The following is a 20,111-nucleotide window of genomic DNA, read 5'->3' as shown; positions in this document are numbered from 1 at the left end:
GACAGTGTCCGGCCAGGTGCGGACACCTGGACACCTGAATCCTGTACCCTGTGCGGATCTTCGTATTGCTCCACGCCATGTGTTTTCACTTTGTCTTTATTTGAGAACAAACACGTTATAAAAAGTCACCCTGCACAACTGAAGCAAGCTCACGGAAGCACGGCTGTGGACACACCCACTCTGGTCAGGGGTGGCTGCTGCAGAGTGGAACCCAGGACCCCAACAAACGAGGGCAGCGAGAGGGGCCACATCCAGACTTTAAACGGTAACAACACGTGGTTCGGCGACACTCGGGTAAAAGCTTCTGAGCTCCTGTCTCTGCAGCACCAGCGGCCTCACTGGGCGGGGACGGCGACCCTGGGCGCTGATGCTGGGGGGGCCCGTGGGATGGGCACCTGGGGGGCTGCCTTCTGGCTCCTCTCTGCAGACAGGCGCTCCAGCCGCTCCGTGTAGAAGCCATTGAAGTCCAGTCTGCGGGAGGAGAAGACCTGGCTCGTGCAGACGCCCCAGAGGCCCCGCCAGCCAACACGTCCACCCCCAGGCAAAGGGTCAGCTCTGCCTTGGGGGTGAGGGACGCCCACCACACAACTGCCGCCCCTGGTTCAAGCGATCCTGACGTCGGAACTTGAACACGTGCACGCTGAAGGCAAGACAACCCAAACCCGACTAGGGGTTCGGCAGCGGCATCCCCAGCAAAGAGCCTGTCCGCCCCCCCTCCCCTGGATGTGGGGCCGGCCCAGGCTGGGGGTACCTCCCAGGCCCTGTACTTAGGACATCAGACAGCCCCCAGCCCGGGTGCCCTGGGAACCAGCTGGCGACTGCTTCCCCCCCACAGAGCAGGGCGTCCAGGACCCTGCCAGGCCCACTGGTGGTGCGAACCTGCCCCAGAGCCACAGCCTGGCTGCCCAGCCTGACCCCCTGCGCCTGTCCTCCCCAATGAGCCCTCCTGAGTCCTCAGGAATGTGCGGTCACACCCCAAGAGTGTGCAAGGCACCTCCAGCCCCGAGAGCCCAAGCGCGGGGAAGGAGGGAGTGAGTAAGCGCTGCCATGACCCCGCTGCTTGCTCCGTGACTTCCTGGTTGAGCAGCACCGCGGGTCCCGTCCTCCCTTGCCCACACCCTGGCTGCTCATGTGAACGTGGGCGATGCTACTGCCGTGCACAGCCCAGGCCAGGCTGGGGGGCCCTCCAGTGTTCAGGATCCCAGCTGGGTGTGCAAAGCATCAGGGAGGCCGACGCAGCCCAGCTCACAGGGACCAATGCTGGGGGCACGGACGGGGCAGCCTGACGCACAGCGGGGCACGCACGAGGGGACACAAACTACCGCACACGCCCATCGGTCACTTCAGGGAGGGAGGAGTGACCAGCAGCACACGGGACGCGAAGGGCAGACGCCTGCACACCTGAGCAGACCCAGCGGGGGCAGCGCACGGGAGGCACCCACCTGGAGATGACGCTGGCCATGCTGTGCTCACAGTCGCTGGTGCTGTAGAGGCTCAGCCTGGCCAGGAGGTCAAGCAAGTGCGCCGAGAAATTCTTATCAAACTTGTTGATGGTCGCCTCGAAGCTGGATGCCAGCTGAGGGGCGTCCACGTGCTCCGCCAGGTACTGGAAGGCACGGTCGGGCACCATGAGCGCCCCTGGCCCGACCGCGGCTCTCTACCAGCTCGGCTCCCCTTTCCCCTCCCTTGTCACAGAAGGGGTCTGGGGGAGTTTTCATGTGACAGAAGGTAAGGAGGCCTCATAGACATTCCTGAGACGGTGGGACACAGACATGCTCTGGCTGGGCAGCGGGCGCCCTGCCCTGCTCCCACCACCACATGGAAGCAGGTCCACGCACCTCAGCTGTTCTATACGTGGCCCAGATTTTCAAGTGAAAACGGCGATTCCTCCCAGCGCCCTCTCAGCAAGGGAGTGGTCTGGGAGCAGAGGCCCGGGCTCCATCCAGAGTGGGGCTGGTACCCAGAGATGCCTGCCCTCGCGGCGAAGGCTGGACCCTGACTGGTGACCGCAGGGCCCTCCGCAGGACACCCAGCCCTGCCCCAGGCACTGCAGCCTCGCCCTGGAGCACAGCAGGCCCGAGGACGGGACAGTCTGGGGAGGACACCACCTAGCGCGTGTCTAGGTTCTAACGAGGATGAACTTGTTGAATCAAAGGGAAGACAGAGCAGAGGGCGGCAGCGGGACTGCTTCCCGGGCGGCGGCCCCAGCACGGCCGGACGCAGCTGCAGGCCACGTACCTTCCTGGCGAGCTCCTTGCGGGCGCGCTCCTCCGCCCGCTCAGCCTCCGTGGGCGGCCCCAGCATCGTGCCGCGCTCCAACGTCAGCCGGCCCAGCTCCCCGTCCAGCTTCATGCTCTGCGTGAATTTCTTGGGGTCAGGAAGAGACGCTGCTGTCAGTTTCAAGGCGCCCGGCCCAGGTGAAGTACGAGCCAGTGCACAGCTGGGGGGCCTCTGCGGATGCGGGGGGGCAGGGGCCCTCACGACTTCCAAGGGCGCCGTCAGACGGCTCGTCAATGCAATCTTGTCAAGACGGCGTCTCCCCAGGGCGAGCCCCATATGGACCTGGTTCCCAGGCTCCTGTTCCCCCGCGCTGGCCCCGCCAACACAGACCCCCTAGGTCCCGAAGCCCTGGTGAACCCCCGTGTCACCCCCGCCTCCCAACACTTACTTCCTGTGCCAGCACTTTGGGGCCACTGCTTATAACTGAAACAAACACCTCCCGTGGGACAGAGACCGCCAGGCACCCAGAAAAGGCTCAGGAAAGCAGCCCAGCCCAGGCCGGCAGCGGGGGTAGGTGGCCTGCGTGGCGGCGCACCTGCATGCAGTTGGTAAACATGACGCACACGGACATGAGTCTGGAGAAGACTTTGAGCAGCTCGGGGTTGGTCAGCATGCAGTCCTTCAGACAGTTGTCCAGGAAGCTCGTGTGGTGGCCCAGCACGTCGTCGATGTTGGATGCCTGCGTGGAGAGAGGGCACCTGCCATGGCTCCTGGCACGACTCTGTGCAGGGACCAGACCCCACGCGGGCCAGGCTGCGGCTATAGCTTTGCATGTCCTTGCCCCAAAAGTCCACAGTTCTAGTTCTTAAGCACAGAAAGCAAGAAGGGAATGGTGCTGCTGGCCCTCACGCTTCTGGGACGCACCCACAGGCCCCAGGATGTGCCGCAGGGGCCGCCCCATTCCCGAGGCTCTCTGCATAAGCTCAAGAGCCAGGCGCCCCCGCCCCCAACACTCGTGCACACCCTCGCCGCGCTCACCCAGAAAGCTCCCGTGTGTACAGAGGGCTCGCCTGCTCCTCAGCAGCCGGGGGGCCGGCGCGGCACTCAGCCCCTGGCACCTGGCCCACGCCGTTCCCACGAGACCCTACTTGGTGCCACACACCCTGGGTGCCGTAGAGCCTCTCAAGTGCTGGGACAGGGTGAAAGCTAAAACTCACAGATTTCAGGTTTTTCTCCAGGATGTGCCAAGTCGGTTCCATCACTTCAAACATCATGTAGTACTGAATGTTCTGAACGAAGTTGAGCATCCGCTGTCGCAGAGTGAAGGCGCCAGCAAACCTGACCGAGCACACGGCAGTTACAGCGCAGACGCCGATCCCACCTCACCGCAGCAGCCGCGAGCCCTCTGCCTTGTCAGGGGCCCACACAGGTGCACACACCGCCTGGTGTCACCCACCGGCATCCAAAGCAGCCTGGCCGAAACAGGGTGCCCCGCCCACACTGTGCAGCTCCACGTGCACCAGCAGGAGCGAACAAATACTCCCAGACCTCAAAGGGCTCACGTTCTGATAGACCCAGCCACCCGCACGCCGGGACCGACAGCAGAGGGACGGCCAGCGTCCACGTGGCGAGCCAGGGCCCGAGATATGTCGCGGACCTAAGAGCTGCATGAGTGTGGGACAAACTGCCTTTTTAAGGGTGTGAAGGGGGAAACAGTCCTGCCCTGAGGGGAGCATCTGAGTGTGTGGAATGAACGCACCACTTTGCGGAGTGCAGAGAGTACTGCTTGGCGGCTTTGTTGCTGATCCAAACGTTGCAGAGCTGCCGCTCCACGTGCTTGCAGTAGAACATGTGCCTGAAGAGCATCTGATAGCGGGTCAGGGCTTTCCTGCAAGGGAGGAAAAGGTGCACAGGACTCTGACACCTGGTGGGTGCAGGCGGCGTCAGACACCCTGAGGCTCACGGTCGTGAGTGGCCGAGGCTTTGACGTCACTGATGCAGCTCTGCACCCTGGCCCCCAGGCCACCCACGCTGGACCTGGGGAAGCGTGGGAACTGCTGGGAACAGTCCACACAACAAGGCAGCGGCTGAGCAGATACAATCCTGCCTTCCTGGCAAACCCGGAAGGGCATCTAGGGAACTAGTGCCAGAAGGATCAATGCTCACCTATTGATGATCAGCGACAGGGGCCACTTGACGACGTAGTCAAAAGAGAAGGCCTCCAGGCCACTCAGCGTGAGCTCAGTGGGGTCAGCATGGACCATCGCCTTCTCCTGCTTGGTCTCGATGGCCAGAACTCGCAGGAGCTGAGTGATGAGGTCATGAGGCATCAGATCGATCTTGAGAAAGACAAAGGAAAGTGCTGCGTCCTGACTGCTGCCCCAGCCCAGCCGCACCACGAGCTGAGGAAGCAGGTCCGGATCCGAGGCAGGTCCCCCCGACAGACTGTGCATCGGGAAGGCTGGCTTACAAAACAAGGCTCTGCCAATAAAGCCTGAGCCGCTTTCCACCAGAGTGAAGGAAGAGTACAGAGGTCATTTTAAAAATACCCGATGGCATAAACGGGAAACCACACAGCAAATCAGAAAAGCCTGAAGCCCTTCGGATCCATGATTTTACCACAGCGCCAGGCCCGTGTCGAAACAGGAAGCACGCCCAGTGACAGCAGTAGTCGACCTTCCACCGCGCTGGGTCGGGCGCCGACTGCTGGTTCAGCTGGAAAGCCCGTGCAACTGCTGACCTCCCCTAATACGGACAGCCTCCTGTTGACCCAAACCCGCACTGACGCAGCTGCCGAGCGCCTGTTCTGTACGTCTTAGCACATGGCGAGTCCTCATGGGGGAAGCTACAGGACACGTTAAGGAAACGCGCCTGTGTCGTTGTCCTCCCCTGGTCGAGTGTGCGCGTGTGAATGGACCTGCCGGGTCACCCGTGTGCTGTCCGAGGGTGAGCTGCGGGATCACCGGCCGGAGCTGGCTCTCCTGGATTTTTACCTGCAGCCTCCTGCTCAGACTGCTGCTCCGCCTCCTCGGACGTGAGTAGCGGGTCTGAAGGGTGCTCCCCCACCCACCTTGAGGTCATCCTTGAAGGGATCGGTGTTGGCGGTGCTCATGCGCAGGGCCAGCTCCAGCAGCGCCTCCAGACGGGTGGGCGTGATGTCGTCCACCGGCTTCTTCAGCTCCTCCTCAGTGAGGTCCATGAAGTGCACGAAGAAATCGCCCTGATCCATCAGGAAGTAGCGCTTGATGGACCTACAGTGTGGGTGGAGGCAGGGGGTCAGCAGCGAGGCTGCGGGACGGGACGGGCGGCTGACAGAAGAGCTGGGCGCCGACGAAGGGCCCGCGGCAGAACAAGCGGTGTGCGTGGTGGGGGGGGCGGGGGGCCGCACAGCCCAGGGGTGGGGCCCGAGCCCAGCTCCTTGCCCGCTAGCACCCCACAGAGAAGTACGTTAGACCGTACTGGGCAGTCCGACCCCGCTTAGCTCTGACACCAGAGGAGGTCGGTGCAGGCGGGGTGGTATGGCCGGAAACCAGGAAGGGGGGACCAGCGGCCAGCTCCACATGGGCAGAAACGAACCGCTTTGGCACGGTGAAGGACCCGGTGTCCTGCTATGGCAGCAGACACTGCCCACAACCGGCTGCAGGCCCTTGGCCGAGGGCAAGACTGGGAAGCTGAGCCGCCTCCAACAGGCGACACAGGCAGACACGGCCCCGCTGGGCCCCTGGGAAGCAGGACCAACACGGCAGGGTTCTCAGGCTGGAGCCCACCTGCCAGCGTGCCCGCTTTTGTATCGACAGAGCCACTAAAAGTAAGTTTCTGGCCTCGGTCAGACGCCAGGAGGGTTCCAGATGCTGAGCTGAAGGCAGACAGCGCACCTCAGATGCGCCACGAGCTCCTTCTCTTCCATCAGGAAGGCCAGCAGGACCTTGCTGGCGTAGTTAAAAGCTTTCTCGATTTGCTCCACATACGCCCGCTCCTTCAGAGTGTAGATGATCTCCTTGGCCACCGGGCAGGTGACGTCGTGGCCGCACTCTCTGACGACATTCAGATACTTTCCTAGCAGACGAGGAACAAGCAGATGAAATCCCTCAATATCCCTACGCTAAACCACAGTCCGCTGGCTGGCGGACTGAACACCAGGTGGCAGGACGGTTCCGGAGCCCGGCACACAAGGCAGAGCAGCACAGCTGATGCCCACTCAGGACACAACCACTACGCGCTGTTAACGGGCCAGACTCACTTTGATCTGAATTTTTCTAGCAGAGAGCATGGCAATAAGTTCAAAGCTTCCCAGAAAAGATTCTCCATCATCTTCCCTCTCCTAGGTTGCTGAGTCCCTCTGGGTGGCTGGCAGGGTGGCCAGTACGCCCGCCCTTACGTGTTTCTACGTCCTGTCTCCTGTACACGTGAAGGTGGCCGCAACACCACTCGGCCACAGAGGCTGTGCTCGACTGCTTTCCTGTGGTGCTTTGTGTCATCGTGACCCCGTAGGACGTGCATCTCTGGCCCTTGTCCCTGGCTGCCGGCACGGAGCTCCTGAAGCCCCTGCCATCTCCTTACTCCCGAGCCCCTCCCACGCACACCTGAGTTCACGCCCGTGGGGTGACTGTGGGAGCCCCCAGACAGCTCGGGACCAGCCCTGTGACCGGAGGCCTGGAGGGTCCGGTCCCACCCCGATGCTGGGGACGGGAGAGGCGGGAGGCGGGCAGATCGCCCACGGCCAAGGATTTCATCAGTGGGGCCTGCGCCACGGACGCTCCCTGACACTACGTGAAGGGCTGTGGGGAGTTTCTGGGGGTGGTGGACACGTCCACGCGGGGGGCACACCCAAGGCCACGTGCACAGGGCTCCTGCGCCTGACACCTGCCCAGGCCTCGCCCCCGGGACCTCTTCACCCGGCCGCTCGCGTGTCTCCCTAACAGCCCGGCCACCCGGAGAGCGGTGTGTCCCTGCGTTCTGGGAGCCGTCCTAGCGAGTCCTCAAACCCCAGGGTCTCGCGGGAACCGCCGATCCGCAGCCACGTCACACAGGTGCGGGTGGCCCAGGGGCTCGGCACTTGCTGACCTGGGGCCGCCGCCCTGAACCTGCGGGGCCCCTGCCAACCACGCCTGGGGGGTGGGTGTCGGGCCTGTGGATCCCACAGACGACGGGCGGGAGCTGGACGCTGCGGGGAGAAGCCACATGCCTGGGTCACTGTCAGCGGGACCGGTTCTAGAGGTGAGCAGTGGAGGAGAGCATCCGTGGGACGGGCCCCGGGGTCAGGGAACAGAGGCCAGTGCCCACAGGCAGAGGGGCCGGCTGCCAGGCACAGAAGGCCAGGCTGAGGGGCAGGGGGGCACCCGCCCCGCAGCAGGAGCACGACGAGAGCCACGGGAGGACGGGCACAGTGGCCTGGGGCGCGAGGCTCACCTGTGCTGAGGACCTTGCCCGCCATCTTCTGCAGGAAGGAGGGGATCTGCCGCTGCACGACCGTGTACCTCTGGTCCCAGTACTTGTCGTTGTAGTCCTCCTGGATCTTCTCCTTCCGCAGCTCGTGCTCCTCCACCATGAACTCGCTGGCAAGCACAGGACGCGCTCAGGTGGCGAGCCCCCCGACAGGTTCAACGGCCAGTCCCCAGCTGTGAGGTGGCCCGAACCCAGCAGCCCCTCGGGGGCTCCAAGGACGTCCAGGCGCAGGCTGGGGGTCAGCTCTGTCTAGTGCCCCCCACCAGGGGACTGTGGTGGCCCTTCCCTCCCTGCAAACACGGGAACACGATGACCCTCACAGCAGGGCTGCGGCCCCTTCGTGCCTGTTTCAGACGCCGCTCACGCCAGGCATGGTTCTAAGACCACGTTCCTCCTTAGGACTATCCCTCAAACCACTGACGGAAACCCTACTCGGGGCCATGACTGCATCTTTGAAGCATGTCAGCCAACATACCTCAACCCGACAGCATTCTCGTGAGCCGTCCTCGTGAGCTCCCTCCATGGAGTGAACACGTCACGCCGGCAAGGAGCCCAGAAACCCCACTAACCATGGAGGAAGCCCACAGCAGGAGGCCGGGAGCCCCCATCCGAGGGGTCTGGAACCCCGCCACGTGACAGAAGGCCCCCTGGGGCTGCGGGGCTGCATGCGGGCGTCTGCTCTCCCCGTGTCTCCCGTGTCTCCCCACGTCTCCCTCAGGCTCCGCGAGCCCTACCTGTAGGGGTCGTTGATTATCCCTCTGTAGATCCACTTTTCCAGAATCTCAAAGTAGGGCACGCTGGCAGCCTTGGTGAGGTACAGACACAGCTCCTGCGCCTGGCTGTCACCCGTGTAGTTGAAGCTGCGGTCGTGGAGAAGGCTCAGCGTGGATCCCCCCACACACTCGCCTTTATCCACCGAGGTGGCTGCCAGGAGGAGGAGGCGGCACTCAGGGCCGAGAAGGACTGCCCGGGGCTCTCCCAGCTACGTCACGACAGAGCGGGGCCTCCTGCAGGCAGATGCCTCTTTTGCAGGTTCGGCTCAGACCCTAAGCTCGATGAAAGCTTATCGATAAGAGTTTCCAGAGTTTTCTTCCCGCAAACTAAAACATGAAGCCACACGGGCTTTGGCCTCACACTCTCGTGTCCAAGTGAGGAATGCCTCGTGCCTGAGCTGGGAGTCTCCCCTTCACCCACCACGACACGTGCCACCCGCTGCCCCACGAGCCGGGTGGGAGGCAGGCACGTACCCAGGGAGGCCAGGATGTCTACGGTGCGCATGGCGGGCTGGATGTAGAACCAGAGCTTCTGAAGGGACAGGAGACCCTGCCTCTGCAGCTGCTCCAGCTGCGTGACCAGGATGAGGTACTCCTTCACCAGGGTCCTCATGGCGGCCGCCAAGGCATGGTTCACCTGTCCGTATTCGAAGGAAGACTTTTCTTCGATGAACCTGGGAGAAACGGAGCACCGGGGTCCTGTGAGCACGGGAATCTACATTTTCAAATCAGAAATCAGATGTTCCTTTTGGTTTCTTTAAAGATTCTATTTATTTATCTGGGGGAGGAGAGAGCATGAGCTGGGGGAGGGGGCGGGGCAGAGGGAGAGGCAGACGCCCCGCTGAGCAGGGAGCGCGACCCGGGGCTCGATCTCAGGAGCCCGAGATCACGACCTGAGCGGAAATCAAGGGCTGGACAGTCGGCGCCCCGAGGTCAGATGTTCGGAGTCCCCTCCCCACTCAAGGTCTTCTCCCTGAAGGGAACCCGTAGACACCAGCCCCTGCACTGGTCCCAGGCCCTTCAAAACCATGTCGGGTGTGAAAGCAGGTCACAAGACACGGATGCTCTCCGGATGAGGACTCGAACGAGCTTACAGACACAAAGTGCAAGCTGCGGGGGTCAAGAGCACTGGGAAGGCCGGTGTCCAGCCGCAGGTCCCGTCGGGCACCCACCTGGTCACCGTGGAGTAACTGGCAGCCACCGGGAGGATCCTGTTCACCAGCTCCCTGATGGACAGGTCGAGGTTGGGATCCACGAGGAAGGTGCGGCTCTGCCTCCCGGTGAGGGGCTGGGCGGTGATGTACCTGCCGTCCACACCCACCAGCACGTAGAGCAGGTCCTCCACCACGGCCGACTCCTGGGAGGCCAGGGGCAGCGTGCCTGTGGGCCGCAGACATCAGCCGGGCCGTGGCCCCACCTGCAGGGCCCCCCACTCCCGCTGACCTAATCTACCCAGTCACGTCCCCGCTGGTTTCTCTCTGTTAGTCCCTCAAATAGTCACGGGCGCGAGCATCGGGCTGCTCCCTGGGATCTGAGTCCTCCCAGTGAGGTCCCCAAGGCTGGGATTCCAGAAGCACCACGAGCACAGGGCAGGCGGAGCCGGGGCTGCGCCACAGCCTAACGCACCAGGGACGTGAAACCCCCTAGACACAAACGAAGGCTTGGCTGTTAAAGGATGAAGTAGGGAACTGAAGGAGCGCTGCTGACACACGCTGTCCTTACGGCACCGGTTACGACTTCGGGTCTGGGCTGCTGAGGGACATGAAGACTTTCCTTAAAGTCTTCCAGCACGCCTGCACCGCAGGAGGCGCTTTCCTACAACCACCCAATCAAGGACAGTCACACGCCACCCACCAGGACCACCGCCAAATGCCTCCTGGCCCAGGCAGCTCCCTGTCCCTCTTGTTGCACGGCCCCAGGACAACGCTCGCCCTCCTCCCCAACGCCTGCTGGGACAGACCACCATGCGGCCCCGCTTTGCGCAGCTGGCCCCACGGCACCCGAGAACCGGGGCTGGCAGCCCAGGATGGTGCTGCCCCGCACGTGCACGTGCCAGTTCACAGAAGCACTGCTGGCGTCACACACCTGCACACCGGCCTGCCCAGGTCACGGGCCCTGAGCACACCAGCCACCTGTCCGTGTGGCCGGATCACGTGGCATTCAGAGCCACACTGACTTCAAGCTCCATTTTCTCTCTGCAAGTGCGAAGGCCATCAGGACTGTCCTACTCACAGCTCCCACGGGGGCCCCAAGGATCGGCCTCCGGCTTCTCAAGCACAGGCGTGCCTTCCAGGACCCGCCGCCAACCCTCGCCACCACTCACTCGAAATCCGAGCACCACCCCAGTCAGAGCCCCCAGAGCACTCGGTGGGGGGGTTGGGGGGGGGCAAGAGGTGCAGCACCGGGTCGGCTGCTCCTGGGTGGGAACCTTGGCTTCAGGGGCAGATGCCCCGCTGCCCCCCAGGGCCCCGCCCACCCACGGAAAAGGACGACACTGGAAGCTATGCCAGCAAGAGGCCGGCCGAGAGGAACCGCTGCGGTGGCACAGGCAGCCTGGAGCCTGAGCTCTGAAGGGACAGGGACAGCCAGGGGGAGGGGATACAGGTACGGGACGTGTGGCCAGGAGGCCAATCCACCAGCGTCTCTGCGGCTCACCAGGGTCTGGGGAGTCCAGAGAGGCTACGCGGGGCACAGGCCTGAGGCACAGGGCCGCTAGCTCTGGGATGATGGGCAGCCACAGGGCGGCAAGGCAGGATGTGAGGCTCCACAGCTCCGGCCGCCTGCACCAACGGAAAGAAAGCTAAACACCCAATCCTCAGCCACGCCAGTGGCATCTCAATGCCCGCTGCCAACATTCAGCTGCCGGCCCCATACGAGGCAGGGCAGATCCAGAACATTCTCTAACAGAGAGATGGGAAGTGGTGAGCCGCAAGCCAGTGAGAGCAGGACAGTGTCTGGACAGGAGGGGCAGATGGAGGTGGGGGACCTGGGACCGGGCTGGTGCAGCGGGAAGGAAGCAAACGCAGGCGCCCACCCCAGCTCCAGGACCCGATGAACTGTGACAGGAGTCACCACACAAAAGGTGGAGACACTAGAGGGAAGGTCGGGAGCCCCACCAAAGACAACAGGCAGATGGCCACATGAGACCCAATTCAGGGAGGTGTCTCGAGGGCAGAGATCCAGGAATGGGGGGGGGGGTATGATTCCTTAAAATAAACAAGACCTCCCTGAAGAGGGAAACTGGCAAGGAAGACCCGGGAGCCAGCCCCGAGAGTCCCTGTAGAAAAGAATGTGGGGGAGGGGAGGAGAGACAGGACTATCCAGGCGCAGCAAGGACATAAGAGCCGGCACCACCGAGACCCAGCACTCAGGGAGTTCAGGGCCCGCGCTGCTCAAAGGCGCCCGGGTGGTAGAAACGAACACACCACATACCTATGGGCACAGCCGAGTCCGTGCTTACGCCCGAGCCAGTCAGGAAATCCCCAACCAGTGTGGGTCTCTCGTATACCCAGGGCGGGAAGACGGGGAGGCGCTGGCCTGAATTTTTTTTGTTCTGCTTATCTCGAAGCAACTTTCTTGTAAGTTCCAAAGACTGGTGAGGATGTTTTCAAAAATAAAGAGAAACGTACTGTTAGTACAAATACTTAGAGCTGACGTCTGTGACACTAGAAAAGTCAATCCCTGAATCACTCAGCAGGAGGGTTCAATAGACACGTGAAGAAATGAAGTGAGGGTCTCCATGCCCATCATGGCACAAGGCGCTGAGGACCAGACAGGGACCCGTCATCAGGGGCTCAGTCTGTGCGGAACCCACAGGCCAACCAGGAGCACCAGCAAAGGACTGCACCCTTCTGGGGAGCACCTACAGACTCAACTGCTTTCCCCTGGTGGCATGAAATCTAGACGTCACCTGAGCAGTGAAGATGAGGCCCCTGTGACAGCCAGCTAGAGAAGGGGGCCCCTACCTGGGTCCCCCAGGGCAGGGGAAGGCCAGCTCTGCACGTGCCCAGAGCAGAGGCCCTCCTGTGGGACCAGCCACCAGAAGCTGACCGGGGCAGTCATAGGGACCAGACTTTTAGAAGCACCAGGGTCAAGGGTGGCCAGCAAGAGGGCAGGTGCCAACTATCTTGTCATCTGTCACAACGGGCAGCAGTGAGAGGACACATAAGGTGCCGATGTGTCAGAGCCACTGAACTCGAGCACAGGCTCCAGTGACACCCTCATGGGTGTCAGCTCGGAGGGGCCCACGAGGCCACAGAGGCACCACCACGGGAAGGCACAGACCAGGGCGGGACAAGAACCAAGAGCAGAATAAAGCAATACCCGTAACAGACAGAAAAAGACACACAAAAAATTATAAGCTATAGTTCTACAAAAAGAAACTGCCAAAAACTAATTAAGAGAAACAAAGCATCAGATTTACGGAGGCTGAGATCCATGTGAGTGCCCCCCACAGGCTGGCCCCACAGCCCAGAGGGTGGGAACCTGCCCATGCCATTCCACTGCTGGGGCGGGGGGGGGGGGGGGGGGGGGGGGGGGGGGCGGGGGGGGGGGTCATCCTTGCAGAGGAGGTCAGGAGCCAACCCTGCCACAGCCAAGCTCCTCTCTAGGGGGCGACGAAGATGCACACGTGCTGCAGCAGGCGCAGAGCCTGGGGCAGTGGGGGCGCCCTACCTGCTGCAGCGAGGTGCCCGTGGCCACACTGCCAAGCTGCTTCCGCAGCTCCTCGAGCTCCTGCATGGACAGTTTGGAGGCCGCGGTGGGGGCACTGAAGTTGGTGCTGCTGCCCGAGGCATTGGCTGCGAGCTCGGCGCGTTCTTTCGCGTTTTGTTGTAGATACTGCAGAGTCTGCAAACACACAAGACCGTGCATCGCAAGGGCCAGCACGCCTGTGCACTCCGCAGAGCGCGACCAGCCCCCACTTTGTTCCCGAGTGCAACCAGCATGTGCACTTCTGTGTTCCCATGAGTCCATGAGCTGCGGCCCGCTGTCAGTGTCCAGGAGAGGAGGACAATGCACTCTGCAGCCAATTCCCAAGCTCCGTTCCCAAGGGCACAGCCTCTTCCCTATGCTCGGCCGGTTTCCCAGGCTGCACACTTCCCTTTATCCGTCCCCGGTGCAGGGAGTCAAGGTGCCTGGCCGCAGCCTTCACCCCTGAATAGACCCCGGGCCTGTGTGGGGAGAAGACCAAGCATGTCCCTGGCCGCTCCCGGGTGTGGTGGCTCCTTCAGCCTCGACACTAAGTGCGTCCACAAGGAGCCCACGTGCAATTCAAAGCAGACAGAGACACGGCAAGGAGGAGCTGGCAGGTATCACCGTGACGCTTCTCAAGTCTATGCCAACATGAGCTGCTGTTCATTCAGAGGCACCACGAGTACGTTCCTACATTCCCTCGAGGTGCTACTAGCACAAGGCAGGGAAAGATGTGACGTGTCAGGGGCCACATGTGGGCAGAGACCTGCGTTACGCAGCACACTCAGAGCACATCTGGTGCTTAGAACGTCCGTTAGAGCAACCCCAAACCCCACCACTTGAGCTCCCTCAGAAACCTGCGACACGCCCACCTTTCCCGACGCTCCCGAGGTGCCCACCGGCCCTTACCTCTCGGTCTTCCGTGAGTTTTGATAACAGGTACACCAGTGGATCAAGGTTCCTTGTGTTTTTAGATTTCAATTCATCGTATTTCTTTAGAAAGTCTTCTGGGGTACGAGAAAATTCTGCTATTTTAACCTCGAGAGCATAAACAGGAGAGATTTAGTAAAAACACACAACTTTAAAAAAATCTTCCAAAAAATTAAACACAGAAACCAAAATAAGTGCAATCAGGCAGGCTAAACGATCACACACCTCTGAGATAAAACCCGGGCCCAATAAAACATCGTTAAACCTACGTGCGGTCCCCCCCGTAGCTTCCCTCCTGTTCTGCTTCCTCAGCCTGAGATCAGGGAACCACCACTTAGGCTTTTTCTACCCGTTTATGCATCACTTTACACAGCCACACTATTCCCTCTGGAGCCAGGCACAGGCTCAGGGCGGCCCCCTTATAAGACATCCGCTTCTGTGTTCCCGAAAGCCGTGTCTGCTCAGGGAATTTTCCTAATTACCCCCGTGCCGTTAATAATCTAGTTAAATAACTGAAGCCTCACGACTAACGTCTCTGAAAATAAACTTCAGAGCTCTCTTTTACCGGGAACCCATGATGCTGAATTACAAACTACTTGAATAGGTTAAGAAAAAAAAATCTGCTTTAAAGAAATTTCTAGGGCCCCCGGGGTGGCTCAGCGGTTTAGCGCCTGCCTTCGGCCCAGGGTGTGATCCTGGAGACCCGGAATCGAGTCCCGCGACGGGCTCCCTGCATGGAGCCTGCTTCTCCCTCTGCCTGTGCCTCTGCCTCTCTCTGTGTCTCTCATGAATAAATGAGTAAAATCTTTAAGGGATCCCTGGGGGCTCAGCGGTTTAGTGTCGCCTTCGGCCCAGGTCGTGACCCCGGGGTCCTGGGATCGAGTCCCGCATCGGGCTCCCCGCACGGAGCCTGCTTCTCCCTCCTCCTGTGTCTCTGCCTCTCTCTCTCTCTCTCTATCATAAATAAATAAGTCTTAAAACAAAAACAAAAACAAAAACAGGAATTCCAACACAGTTAACTCAGGAGCGTCGTCCCCCCGGTCACTAGGTCATGCCTACACCCAGCGCGGGGCTCGGACCACGACCCGAGACCGAGTCACGGGCGCCACCGCGGAGCCTCCTGTCCATGCAGGGGATCCGAGCGCCCCCCGCCGCGGGCCCGAGAGCTGGGTCCAGCGCCGTCCCTGGGCCTCCGCTACCTCAACGGGGTGGGGACCCAGGGCGCCCCGGGGGGTCACCAGGGCCGAGCGGGGGCGCCGGGGCGCGGCCCACCTTGGCGCTGTGCGCGGACACGGTGGTCGTCACGTACGGGGTCCGGTTCTTCTGCAGCAGCTCGATGTAGACCTCGGCCCCGTCGCCCCCGTGGACTCGCAGCAAACTGAGCAGCTCGTTGACGTCGTGGTGAATCCGAAACTCACTCATGGCTCCGGCTCCCAGGCATCCCGCGGCGTCCTCCTACAGGGGCAGGAACCCGGCCACGCCGCAGCCCCCGGCGGGCCCCCGAGGCGCACACGGAAGCCGCGCGGAGCCCGGGCGGCCGCCCCCGCCCCCGCCCCCGCCCCGCTCCCCGCAGACCCCGCGCGACCTCCCCCGCGCCCGCCGAAGCCCCAGCGCCCCCCGCGCCGCCGGCGGAAGTGCCCCGACGTCACTTCCGGCCCCGCCCCGCCCGGCTCGCGGACGGCGGCCCGCAGGCTCAGGGGCCGGCCGCTCGCGGGGCGATGCAGCTGCCGCCCGGGCTCCACGCCCGCCTACGGGGCCCGCCCGGGGCGGCCGAGCCGCTGCCTGTGGAGCGGGACCCCGCGGCCGGGGCCTCGCCCTTCCACTTCGCGGCGCGCCGGGTGCGCTTCCCGCGGGACCACGAGTTCTTCGAGGTGCGTGAGCGAGGGAAGGAGACGGCAGTTGTCGGCGGGGGCGGGATTTCCGGGGCGGGGCGGGGCGGGGCTTCCGGGTGGGCGGGGCAAGGGCTGGCGGGGCGGGGGCTGACGGGTGGAGGCTGGGCTTCCTGGGTGGGTGGTGCCGCGGGGCGGGGCTTCTTGGGTGGGCGGGGCTCCCTGGGTGGGCGGGGCTGTCGCGCCCGGCCCCGCCCACAACACGCTTGCCCTGCAGGATGGGGACGTGCAGCGACACCTCTACCTGCAGGACGTGCTCACGCAGGTGGCAGAGGAGCCCGAGAGGCCCAGGTGAGCGGCTCTGCCCTGCCCGCCCCTCCTCGGGTCACCCGCGGCCCCGCTCTCTGCCCCACCACCGTCCCCACCCCTCCTGCCTGGCCTTCTAGCTGCTTTGTGAAAATCTTTTTTTTATGTCTTTTTTTTTTTATTTAAGGTTTTATTTATCTTTCATGAGAGACACAGAGGGAGATAGAGAGACTGACACAAGGCAGAGGGGGAAGCAGACTCCACGAAGGGAGCCTGACGTGGGACTCGATCCTGGGTCTCCAGGATCAGGCCCTGGGCTGAAGGTGGTGCTAAACCGCTGGGCCACCCGGGCTGCCCCTGAAAATCTGATTTTTAAGGAAGTAGGATTTGGGGTTGGGGAAGACACACAAAGGTTTGTGGGGCTCCTTTCCGGGCAGGTGTGGACGGGCAGCCCGAGGCCCCCTGTCAGCTGCAGGTGGTTTCCTTTGCCAGGGTGCCCGAGTTCACCTGCCAGGTGGCGGGGTGCTGCCAAGTGTTCGACAGCCTGGAGGACTATGAGCACCACTACCACACTCTGCACAGGAACGTCTGCTCCTTCTGCAGACGATCCTTCCCCTCGCTCCACCTGCTGGACGTCCACATCCTGGAGTGGCATGACTCCTTGTTCCAGATCCTGTCCGAAAGGCAGGACATGGTGGGTGAAGTGTCGTAGGTGCTGGGGCGGGGGTGGGGGGGGGTGGGGGGGGGGTTGTCCCCAAGCCGGCTGCCTCGCAGGCACCAGCGCCGTGGGGCGGGGGGGCGGGGGGCACAGTGAGGGTTTGGGAGGCCCCAGGGGGTCAGGACACAGGTGACACTGCTTCTGTTTCAGTATCAGTGCCTGGTGGAAGGCTGTGCAGAGAAGTTCAAGACTAGCAAAGACAGGAAGGATCACCTGGTGCGGCGTCACCTCTACCCTGCCGACTTCCGATTCGATAAACCAAAGAAAAGCAAAGGGTACGCTGGGCGGTACATGAACCAGGCTGTGGGGTGTGGCCCTTGACTTTAGAAAAGCATTTTGAGCACAGACGCTTTTAAGGATACGGGAGTGGGGGCAGCCCAGGTGGCTCAGGGGTTTAGCGCCACCTTCGGTCGAGGTCATGATCCTGGAGACCTGGGATCAAGTCCCATGTTGGGCTCTGCGTGGAGCCTGCTTCTCCCTCTGCATGTGTCTCTGCTTCTTTCTCTCTGTGTGTGTGAATGAATGAATAAATAAAACATTTTAAGAAGAAGGGTACGGGAGTCGCTGAGCGTCTTTGTTACTTGGGTCACGTTCAGCTGCAGATGAGCGACAGGCTGACTCGTCAGGCCACCCTCTGCAGGGGCTGTCCTGAGGACTCGTCAGGCGGGGTTAAAGCAGTAGGGACAGTCTTGCTCTGCCGGGAAGGACTGGGGTCTCACCTCGCTGTCCATCCCGGTCTGGTGGGGCATCTAGGAACGTTGCCCCTTCCTCCGCGCTCCCCCGGGGCTGTACCTGCCCGCCTCCACCACTCTGGGGCGCCAGCCCCACCAGCAGGGCACTCACAAGCCGTGGGGCGTTTGTCCCAGGCTGTCAGGCCCTCCCCACACACGGACCCTCTGATTTTTTGCCTGGTCAGTAATTTGGCAGTAAAACTCTTTGTTACACGTCAGTGTTCAAAGTGCATCCTAGGGAAATGCCTCTGTGGTTCTTGAATTTGTCTTGTATTTTTTTTTTAAGATTTTATTTATTTATTCATGAGAGACCGAGAGAGGCAGAGACACAGGCAGAGGGAGAAACAGGCTCCATGCAGGGAGCCCGATGAGGGACCCAATCCCGGGTCTCCAGGATCGCGCCTTGGGCTGGAGGTGGCACTAAACCGCTGAGCCACCCAGGCTGCCCTGTCTTGTATTTTTTTTTTTTTTTTTTTGGTCTCATTTGAGTGATTCTTTCAGTGATTCTTCAGAACCTCCTGAGAATTGTGGATTGAAGTTTTTTCAGGCCGGTATCCCTCGGCAGGACTGTGTTCTTTAAAGTAACTCCGAGAGCGCGCTGTGTCGTGGGAGAGTGAGAGGCTTCGGGTGGGAGCCAGCGCTCTCCTCTGGGAGGAATCATTTCGGGGAGAAGTGCCCTGCAGCGCTTTGTCCAGCAGGGTCAGGGAGGGGACTCCCACACTCCGTAGTTGGTGGTGGCAGGATTCTCACGAACGGTCGCAAAGACTTTGGGCTCCCTTGGAAGGCACGTACCCAGTGGCAAACCCAGAAATACTGTTTTAAAAGATAAAGCGTAGGTGTTGCCAAGCTTATAGATACAGCGCCTGTTAACGTTCTCCTAGGACTTTGTCGTAACCCTGGCTTCCGTCTGAATAGTCTAGGGGTTATACTACGCTGGAATAGTTATAAAGTATTTTTGCGAGAGGTATTGTTTTCTGGTGAGTTCATCCATGAGGAAAGACAGGGTCACAGGAGCCACCACTCACCCGTCTGTCTCCGCAGCCCAGCCACGCCCAGGGCCACCGTACAGGGGTCAGCAGAAGCTCTGGGGGATGACGGGGAGCAGTCGGGAGGGGACGCCATGGAAGTCAGCTCTGAACACGCGGCCCCCCTCCCAGAGCCCGTGGCCGAACGGCGGACCTACAGCCACAGGTTAGTACCTGGCACCTTGGTGCAGCAAGTTGTGAAGGTGAGCTTCCTGAGGATGCTGGGCTTGACCCTGGGCAGCATCCTGTCTGGGAGAAGCGGACACTGGGTCGGAGCGTCAGCTTCCGCGGGAGCTGAGAGCCTGACTGTGCTTCTCTGGAATGCCTCGCCTTCCCGTGCGCGCTCGCTCTGGGGCCCTGGAGGGCGAGGCACCAGCTCCCCTCTGTGTCATGGCCTAGGCCGCGACAGGATCAACGCTGGCTGTGGTTGCTAAGGACCCACAAGCCTGTCTCTCTCGTACTGGTTCTGCCGTTAACACGTTAAACTCGATTTCAAGTCTAATTTTAGGGAAAATGTCAGACGGGAGGAAAGAGATTGCTAACAAATCTCTTTGTTGCCCAGACTTTAGCCTGCACGGGGGTCCTGGATGCCCGTGGCGGTCGGGGTTTCTCCTGGATGGTAGGTCATAGGAAGCCTGGGCCTGCAAACTTGGCCGCGGCAGCCGTCTTGGCCAAGTGTCCCAGGCAGGGGTGCTGCTGGCGGACTGTCCCTCGGGAGCAGGTCCAGGGCCGCTGGCCAGCTGGGAGCTGCCTCGGGGCCTCGGGCACGGAGCGTCTGGGGCAAGGGGAGCCCGTGTGCCAAACGTCCCACAAAGTGAAAGAGAAGGAGCAAGAACGCCCGCGTGACGCTGCTCTTACAAGTGGGGGTTTTTGTTGCCAGAAACCGTGACGGTTTAGTACGAAAGCTCGTTTTCCTTTTCAGAATACCTTCTACCATCTGCTTCGGTCAAGGGGCGTCGCGAGGATTTAAAAGCAGCAAGAAAAAAAAGAATCAGCAGTGACCATGTGGTCAGAAAGCCACGGGCCTCCAAGCAGACCCCGAGGGGGGCAGGTGACCTCCACAGGACACCGTGTCAGTAGTGCGATGTCTCCGCCTTCCGCGTGGCTGCCCCGAGACCCTGGTCCCTGTCACCCTGGATGTCGGTCCTCAGCGAATGACCACGTGACCGCGGGAACAGTGACGGACCCACCGGCTGTGCTCTGGCGAGTGCAGCGGGGACCAGCCGTGCGCCACCCTCTGCAGGGGCTGTCCTGAGGACGCGCTTTGTAAATACGTAAATATTTGTCACTCACGGTATCCGGTGGTCTCTTCTGCCTCATTGGACCAGGTAGAGAAAGGAGCAGCAGGTCCCTATGGCCAATCTGTTCTCTGCGCTCAGTTCTCAGGAAGATGTCCGAAGCCTCAAAGTCCCTGGGGGCTGAGGACGGGACGCAGGGCTGAG

At 61.6% G+C, this 20,111-nt stretch overlaps 2 protein-coding genes and 1 long non-coding RNA gene across 6 annotated transcripts; 2 read left to right on the top strand and 1 right to left on the bottom strand.

Annotated features, from left to right (window-relative positions):
- Positions 1 to 80: 80 nt before the first annotated feature.
- Positions 81 to 15,608, bottom strand: TUBGCP2 (tubulin gamma complex component 2). 4 transcript variants are annotated; one of them, XM_077877078.1, is made up of 17 exons: positions 15,333 to 15,608; positions 14,040 to 14,168; positions 13,113 to 13,286; positions 11,871 to 12,030; positions 9,611 to 9,818; positions 8,913 to 9,112; positions 8,400 to 8,589; positions 7,630 to 7,775; positions 6,096 to 6,276; positions 5,291 to 5,471; positions 4,387 to 4,559; positions 3,980 to 4,108; positions 3,438 to 3,558; positions 2,816 to 2,959; positions 2,239 to 2,355; positions 1,443 to 1,606; positions 81 to 471 (listed from the first exon to the last, which is right to left on the bottom strand). In XM_077877078.1, the coding sequence occupies exons 1-17, from the start codon at positions 15,480 to 15,482 to the stop codon at positions 336 to 338; spliced, it is 2,703 nt and encodes a 900-aa protein (XP_077733204.1). In that variant the 5' UTR covers positions 15,483 to 15,608; the 3' UTR covers positions 81 to 335. The 4 variants fall into 4 exon arrangements, with proteins under 4 accessions (XP_077733204.1, XP_077733203.1, XP_077733205.1 ...); XM_077877077.1 differs by having other exon boundaries at positions 2,239 to 2,367; positions 15,333 to 15,607; XM_077877079.1 differs by having other exon boundaries at positions 2,239 to 2,367; positions 15,479 to 15,494.
- On the top strand, positions 7,252 to 12,079 carry LOC144300900 (uncharacterized). Its single transcript, XR_013367626.1, has 2 exons — positions 7,252 to 7,903; positions 8,065 to 12,079. It is a non-coding gene; the product is annotated as an uncharacterized LOC144300900 (long non-coding RNA).
- A 155-nt stretch (positions 15,609 to 15,763) lies between the features above and the next one.
- Positions 15,764 to 19,966, top strand: ZNF511 (zinc finger protein 511). The gene is made up of 6 exons (XM_077877083.1): positions 15,764 to 15,931; positions 16,167 to 16,240; positions 16,688 to 16,889; positions 17,064 to 17,188; positions 18,686 to 18,835; positions 19,592 to 19,966. The coding sequence occupies exons 1-6, from the start codon at positions 15,779 to 15,781 to the stop codon at positions 19,668 to 19,670; spliced, it is 783 nt and encodes a 260-aa protein (XP_077733209.1). The 5' UTR covers positions 15,764 to 15,778; the 3' UTR covers positions 19,671 to 19,966.
- The last annotated feature ends 145 nt before the right edge of the window (positions 19,967 to 20,111 follow it).

The sequence above is a fragment of the Canis aureus genome, chromosome 29 (assembly GCF_053574225.1).
Source record: "Canis aureus isolate CA01 chromosome 29, VMU_Caureus_v.1.0, whole genome shotgun sequence".
Lineage (NCBI taxonomy): Eukaryota > Metazoa > Chordata > Mammalia > Carnivora > Canidae > Canis > Canis aureus.
This window is presented reverse-complemented; position numbering and strand designations above follow the sequence as displayed.

Bases quoted from the DNA above. Each gene is read 5' to 3' on its own strand.
- TUBGCP2 (XM_077877077.1), bottom strand. From the start codon at position 15,482: ATGAGTGAGTTTCGGATTCACCACGACGTCAACGAGCTGCTCAGTTTG. The intron at 7,776-8,399 runs GTAGGGCTCGCG...TGTGCTTGCCAG, and splicing joins ATAATCAACGACCCCTACAG to CGAGTTCATGGTGGAGGAGC. The intron at 1,607-2,238 runs GTACGTGGCCTG...CGTGCCTTCCAG, and splicing joins GCAAGGAGCTCGCCAGGAAG to TACCTGGCGGAGCACGTGGA.
- ZNF511 (XM_077877083.1), top strand. From the start codon at position 15,779: ATGCAGCTGCCGCCCGGGCTCCACGCCCGCCTACGGGGCCCGCCCGGG. The intron at 16,890-17,063 runs GTGGGTGAAGTG...CTTCTGTTTCAG, and splicing joins TGTCCGAAAGGCAGGACATG to TATCAGTGCCTGGTGGAAGG. The intron at 17,189-18,685 runs GTACGCTGGGCG...CTGTCTCCGCAG, and splicing joins AAACCAAAGAAAAGCAAAGG to CCCAGCCACGCCCAGGGCCA.